Source organism: Bison bison, unplaced genomic scaffold, assembly GCF_000754665.1.
Source record: "Bison bison bison isolate TAMUID 2011002044 unplaced genomic scaffold, Bison_UMD1.0 scf7180017863957, whole genome shotgun sequence".
Classification (NCBI taxonomy): domain Eukaryota; kingdom Metazoa; phylum Chordata; class Mammalia; order Artiodactyla; family Bovidae; genus Bison; species Bison bison.
The window spans coordinates 2,450,276-2,457,729 of NW_011494529.1; the positions used below are offsets into that span (position 1 = coordinate 2,450,276).

The 7,454-nt window shown below is 40.7% G+C and overlaps 1 protein-coding gene across 6 annotated transcripts in view; it reads right to left on the minus strand.

Moving 5' to 3' along the window:
* The window catches only part of NFIA (nuclear factor I/A), a 406,342-nt gene that overhangs the window by 120,493 nt on the left and 278,395 nt on the right, over positions 1 to 7,454 (minus strand). For all 6 annotated transcript variants that reach the window (XM_010833919.1, XM_010833915.1, XM_010833920.1 and 3 more), the window contains one exon: positions 4,514 to 4,631. In XM_010833919.1, coding sequence (XP_010832221.1) covers positions 4,514 to 4,631 — 118 coding nt within the window. The remainder of the gene's footprint in view (positions 1 to 4,513; positions 4,632 to 7,454) is intronic.

Sequence of the window (7,454 nt, forward strand, 5' to 3'; positions counted from 1 at the left end):
TTTAAAAGAAATTCTAGTTTCCTTTTATTGGAAAAGGTACATTACATAACCTGGTGCTTTCCCTTCTCGCCTTGGAAACCAGGCATCTCAGGGCTAAACGTAAAGAATAACTCTGGGTTCAGGTTCTTGATATAAGAGTCTCTCCCATCTTTCCACATGGTTTCTGCCCTCTCTGTATTTAATATTATCTGTTATAGTTTTTAAATTGAAAGCCACCTGAAATAATTTTAGTTAGAAGTTGATAGAATACAAATTGGAAACAGAATAAATATTTTCTTGTGTTCCCTGGCAAATAAAAGGCAAGACCTACATTCTCTGACAGGAGCTTGAGATCTGTGAAGAAGGAGATTATCAGGATTTTTTTTTTAAAGCTCTAGTGCCTATCACAGTATCTGACTAATAACAGATGCTCAAACACTGCTGAATTGGGCTACAGATTTAGAAACAGTCACATGAGTGCTTGTGACAAGGATTTGCCCAAGTGTCATGATTCAGTGAGATCCCACCCAAAAGGCCAACTTCATTACCTATCATTCTCCAAGTACCAATATTTTTCTGAGTTTCTAATGCTTTTGATTTCCTTGGTGTCCTCTAGAATAAAATGCAAATACTCATGCATTAAGACTTAGTTACTCAATTGTATTCGATTCTTTGCGACCCCATGGACTGTAGCTTGCCATGTTCCTCTGTCCATGGAATTCTCTAGGCAAGAATACCGGATTGGGTCAGTAGCCATTCCCTTCTCCAGGGGATCTTCCTGACTTAGGGATCAAACCTGGGACTCCTGTATTGCAGGCAGATTCTTTATCATCTGAGCCACTAAGGAAGCCCTACTCATGTGGTTATTAAATCCTAAAGGTGAGAGAGTCTGTAGATATTAGCTGACCCCTCAGTTTGAAAGCAAGGACTGTCAGGGCAACGTTGACACAGGATAAATGTTGGGAAGGTGGAGATACAGGCTAGAGGAGAGAACAAGATCCAGGAAGGAAGAAAATTAGAAGTGCCAGGAGCGATGGGTGAAGGGCTTCCAGGACAAAGTTTACTGACTTCACAAACCTGACAGCTGGTTTATCTTGAAGTTCTTTGGGATAAGAAAAGCATATTTCATCCCAATTTTTATATTACCCCTTCTATGATTTTGAACATATTTACTGGAAGGAATACAGAACCTACAGTTAAAGCCTATCAATCTTTATTTTTTTAAATTTAGATATGAATCAGTCATTACTTTTGTTCCTTATTATTTTTTTTTATTTTGGCTGTGCTGCACGACATACAGTATCTTAGTTCCCCAACCAAGGATGGAACCCGTGCCCTCTGCAGTGGAAGCTCGGAGTCCTAACCACTGGACAGCCAGGGAACCCCCAGTTATTAATTCTGGCTTCTTGCTCTTGATTATCTAACATAAATTCTATTCTCCTAGAAACACTTGAGGGACACAGGAAAGGACCAGTAAGGTCTCTACATAAGAAGGAGGATAAATACTCTTTTAAGTAATGACACACCACCTCTTCTTGGGTGTGGAATTTGTTCTGTCTTTAGCAATACTACCTAGAAATTAAGGGAAGACTATTATCTTCGTTTCAAATATTTGCTTAATTCCTACTATGTGCAAAGCCTAGATGCTTTATCTTGTCCCTAAAGAACAGCAAAATGCCTCTTTCCTGAGTGTTCCAAATGCTCTGAACTACAAATCTTCATTCACGCGTCAGTCTATATCATGAGACTGCAAAACTCCTCTGTTACTTGACTTCACTTGCTTGTTACTTGCTTTATGGATCTCATATCCTTGGGACTTAATACGTGTTTGCAGCTGAACTGGAAGAGTTCAGCAGGGGTCCCCGCCCTCCGTGTGTGGACCAGGACCTCCTGTCAGATCAGCAGCAGCATCAGATGAGAAATCAAGTGCACAATGACTGTCATGTGCTTGAATCATCCCAGCCACTACCCCACCCCAATCTGTGGGAAAACTGTCTTCCATGAAACTGGTCCCTGCTGCCAAAAAGGTTGGGGACCGCTGCTCTAAGGGATCTGCAATCCAGAAGGGGAGGCAGGAACCGTACATACCTCCAAGATGGTAATAATGATTCAAAATAGCAAATGCTAACTGTCCATGAAAAGTAGAGATGCCAGATAATCCTTTCTGGGGGCTTCCTATTCTATTCCTTCCTGAGTGAGCCCCATTCCTAAGAGGATCCAGTGTCAAAACAGTATTGTTTGAAAGTTCCAGCAGCTCCAAGTTTGAATGTAGACTCTACCATTTACTTGGTCTGCAACCTTGGGCATGTTACTTAACTTCTCTGAGTTGTGGGCTGATACATTGTTACATGCAGCACTGTCTGTACTGTAAAATTACTGTGAAGATTAACGCCTATCAGGTATGTAAAGCACCTAATACAGTGACTGCCACAGAGCAGGTGACCAATTAATACTGGCATAACATAAACAAAGACTGATTGGTTGATGAACTTTTCTATATGGAAATCTGGGGTATTCTTCTGGGCACAGTTCCTCAACTGTACACAGATAATTCTGCTGAGTCTATATATTTAAAGAATAATTTTAAAAGAATCATCTTAGGAGAGCCTAATGAGAGCAAAACAAACATATTATCAAGTTATTAACTACTGATGCTGTGTATAATTACTGCCTTATCAGGGTTAGTTATTTGCAGAATATGGAAATGACACTAGCTTTTTAAAGTACGTTAATAACCAGGCTTCCACACAGAAAGTTGAAACAAAAGGCAAAAAACAGCTGGAGAAGCTGGGCTGTCCATGGTACATGCACAGTGCACATATGAAAAACAAACAGTCAATCGACTTTTAAATTAATCACTAACCACAAGTATTTGCAAAGCTTTTTTATGTTGACTAAGTGTAGTTACACACAATGTCCCTTCCATCAGCAAACATTCAAAATCCTCAGAATGTATGACTACCTGAATATGTTCAAAATCTCATTCTTTCGTTATAAGTGTTTTTTTTTTAACGTGGGGGTGGGAGGGGTGGCGGTGGAGACGACTTTTTTATACCCCAGTGAACTAGGGGGGACATTTAAATAACGTGAAAGATGATGGTAGGACTTGGTGGTTATATGTGGGAAAATACTGTTTATTTAACCATCTTCAAGTTATTGGTAATGACCAAGCTGATGATTTTTTTTAAGTAATGATGGTTAAAATACATAAAGTCAAGGTAAGAATGAGTCTCTAACCAGGGAAAATTTCTATCATCTGGACATTGTTTTAAATCCTCAAATGCTTGCTTTAGGAGGAACATACCTTTGTCAAATGTTTTTCTGCAAAGTACACAAACATTAAAGATCGTTCTGCACCATTCTTTTCTTTGTTGTCACAGTCCAGGGCTAAAGCCAATTTGTAAAAGAATACTGTGGGTTTAATGCCTAATCCCTTTCCCTCCGGTACAGGTTATCTGGAGACAACAGGATCTTGCAAAATGCTTCATTCTGATTTTGGCTTTGTGACCTCAAGGGGATCAAGCACCCTGGAATTGTTATCTGGTTGTGTTCTTTTAGCTTTACTCTTTTAAAGGTCTCCCGGTGCAACCGTGCTTGTGATCTGGCCCCACAATGCTGTCGGGCTGCATTTGCTTTTACATCTTCACACTAGGATATCACATAGTTGCATCTCTCAGAGCAACTCTAATAGACTGGATTTTGAGAACTCTCAGGGCACAGTAGTAGGAAAAGAGCTGAAACTGAGCAGTAACGTTTGCTGCGGGTATGGAGGCCGGGACTGTCGTCACCAGGGCCAACTTTCTGCCAAACTAGCCAAAACACTCTCCCCTAGTCGAGCCTTGTCCTTAATTTTCTGAGAACATGCCATTTTCATACTCCATCCTGCCTCTGTGTCTTTGCTCACGTCTTCACCCAGAGCACCATTCCATGACTTTCCATCCCCCTAACTCCCACTAATGCTTACAGTTTACAGCTGAACACAAGACGCTCATTGTGGATAAAGCTGTCTTTAACTATTTTCAGCCCATGCCATAGAATTGACTGAGTGATGTGTATGTGTGAGTCTGTATGTATATATGTGTATGTGTGTATATATGTGTGTGTGTGTGTATGTGTGTGTGTGTGTGAGCTTATGTTGTTGTTTAGTTGCTAAGTCATGTCCGACTCATTTGCAACCCTATGGGCTGCAGGCCACAGGCTCCTCTGTCCATGGGAATTCCCAGGCAAGAATACTAGAGTGGGTTGCCATTTCCTTGTCCAGGGAATTTTCCTGACTCAGGGATGGAAACTACATTTCCTGAATTGGCAGGTGGATACCTGGGAAGCGCCGCCCCCACCCCACATGCACACATAGGCATGCCGCCTGTGCATTTGCTCTCTGTCCTCAGTGACACTGGAAATCCACTCGGGCTGAACCCACTTCTACTATCTATTACCAGAGGCACACTGCTAAGTGTCTAGTAGGCCCAGAGTTAAAAATCAAGCTGTGTAAACTAGGAAGTTTGACCTCGTTAAGAGCCAACAATAAAATTACCTGGTAGAGGATGTGCTGGGTAAAGACCTCCTCATTGCTCCTGGACTCATGCTGTAGTATGAAGAACTTTCTAAATCTGAGAGAGAAAAATTGGGACCAGTTCCTGCAGCTATTGGTGCTAGAATTAAAAAAAAAAAAAAAAGAAAGAAATATCAGGTAAGGTCTGTGAATAAAAGATCAATGAGAGCATATTTCAGTGTTACATTTAACACATTTTATATTTGAATTTATACGGTTAGCTTATCCAAATTGATCAGTAATGAACTCAGACCTTAAAAGAATTCTGACAATAAAAATCTTCTGCATCAGAAGGACATATATTTTTTTATAACACATCTTTCATCTTCCCTATTTTTTTGTAATGGTAAATTGTCACTAAGGTTGCCATATTCCTGGATGTTTCTAACAAATACCTTCACATTTTGGTCTGCTACTTTTCTTGAACGACTAGCATTCCCTGGGTTTTTCTAGCTTTGTTTGATTGTGATAGCTTCCACACATCTGTATTTTGGAATTAGTTTTGAACTGCAAATTCATCTTTTGCAGGTCACCCAATCCCAATTTCATGCGATGAGAATGTGTGATTTCCCCTTACTCCCAATCCCCTCAGCACCCTGCATACATCTTTACTGTCTGTCCCACCTTCCAGTTTAAGGCAAGGTCCTCAAACTGTGGTTCCTGAGCCATAATTTTTGTAGGTAAATTTGTACTAGAATAGCCGCACACCTTCATTTACATATCATCTCTGCTTCCACACTGCAAGAGCAGAGTAGCTGTGACAGAGCCCATATGGTTCACTATGCTGAAAATATTTATATAGAAAAATTTGTTGACCTCTGATTCAAGGGACTGTTAAAAATAACTTTGACTACACATGATTTTCAGGGCTGACCCTTGTGTGAGATGTGATTCTCTGCACTTTTTATATGTCCTGGAGCCTCTAGATATCCTGTTTACAGAAGTAGCTTAATAAGTATTTTTAAATGAATAAATAACATCTACCAATCTTAAAAGACAATTCTGTGTAAATAGTGGTGTAATTATATACATGCAAGGAATCTGTTCTTTTGGAAGATTATACAAGGCGGGAGCAATAGATGCATGTTTTTCTGTATCAAGGCATTAGTTTGAGAGTTTTAAAGCCCGTAGAAGTGAATATATAAATAAATTAAATAGAGGCTCATATCCATAAGAAGAAAGGATAATTAGGAAAATCATGAACCAGGGACTTTCACTCTTTCAACCAATGATTACTGAGAGTCTGCTACTGCCAAGAATTATGCTGGGTAAGGAAGACACTTAAATGAATGGCATGGTCCCTACCCTGAAACAGCTCTAGAGTTAGGCTGGCAGATCAATTTCAATACAGTCTGATAAGTCAGTCCTTTGCTAGTGTTATTCCTAGATATGGCTGCAGAGAAGTGGGTATCTAACTCAGCCGAGGGATGAGAGGTTCAAGGGAGTAAAAGGGCCTCAGCAAATGTGAGGCCTGGGAAGAATGTTAAAAGGACAAGTAGGTTTTATCCATTAGAGGAATGGAGGCATTCTAGGTAGAGAGAATAGCATTTATACAGGTAAGAGAACATAAAATGTGTATTGGATTATGATAACTTGGTATGATGTGGTACATATTAATAATACATGGGGAAAGGGGAGATTTAAGGTCAGGTGGTAAAGAACTTGCTTGTCAATGCAAGAGATATGGGTTCAATCCTTGGGTCAGGAAGATCCCCTGGAAAAGGAAATGGCAACCCACTCCAGTAGTCTTGCCTGGGAAATTCCATGGACAGAGGAGCCTGGTGGGCTACAGTCCATGGGGTTGCAAATGAGTCAGACATGACTTAGCAACTGAAGAAAAACAATAACAATATGAAGGGTAGGTAGATTTCTTTAAGGAATATGAATTTGAGTTCAGTCAGTTCTCAAGTTTACAAGCTATGAAGCTCTATCACACTCCACTATAAGGGGACTATCGGGATTATGCTACTAGTATCTAATATAATCCCTTATGATAGGAGGCAGTCAGTAAGCATCGGTCAAATGTAACTGATTGTTAGTCAAAGGGAAACCAACAAAGTACAAGAATGCTACTGTCAAATCTGTACTTATAAGCTAGACATGCCACCTGTCAGGAGGATAAGTATGGGGTGTGGGGGTGGGGCAGCTGAAGAATATAATCAATAAAACCAGGGAGACCAGTCGAGTCATTTAAATAAGAGAAGATGGGGGCATGGTCCAAGGGATAGAAAGGAGGAGTCTGGAGACAGCTGTTTAGGAGCTGAAACTGAGAACATGTATTGACTTCTGAAGTGTGGTAATGGTGGAAAATGAGGGCTACAGGATAATTCCTAGGACAGATTTTTGGGAAACTGGGGAGACTGTGAAGCCATAATAAAACTATGGAATTAAGAAACAGCATGAGGGGCAAAGCAATTTCTAAAATAAACACTTAGTTGTTTGATAATGGCAATGGTTAGACCTTAATCACAACTATCATTATATAAAAATAGTCACTGCTAAGAAATAGAAAATACTGAAATTCACATCAGTTCAGTTCAGTTCAGTCACTCAGCTGTGTCCGACTCTTTGCGACCCCATGAATCGCAGCATGCCAGGCCTCCCTGTCCATCACAACTCCCGGAGTTCACCCAGACCCATGTCCATCGAGTTAGTGATGCCATCCAGCCATCTCATCCTCTGTCGTCCCCTTCTCCTCCTGCCCCCAATCCCTCCCAGCATCAGAGTCTTTTCCAATGAGTCAACTCTTCGCATGAGGTGGCCAAAGTACCGGAGTTTCAGCTTTAGCATCATTCCTTCCAAAGAAATCCCAGGGCTGATCTCTTTCAGAATGGACTGGTTGGATCTCCTTGCAGTCCAAGGGACTCTCAAGAGTCTTCTCCAACACCACACTTCAAAAGCATCAATTCTTTGGCACTCAGCC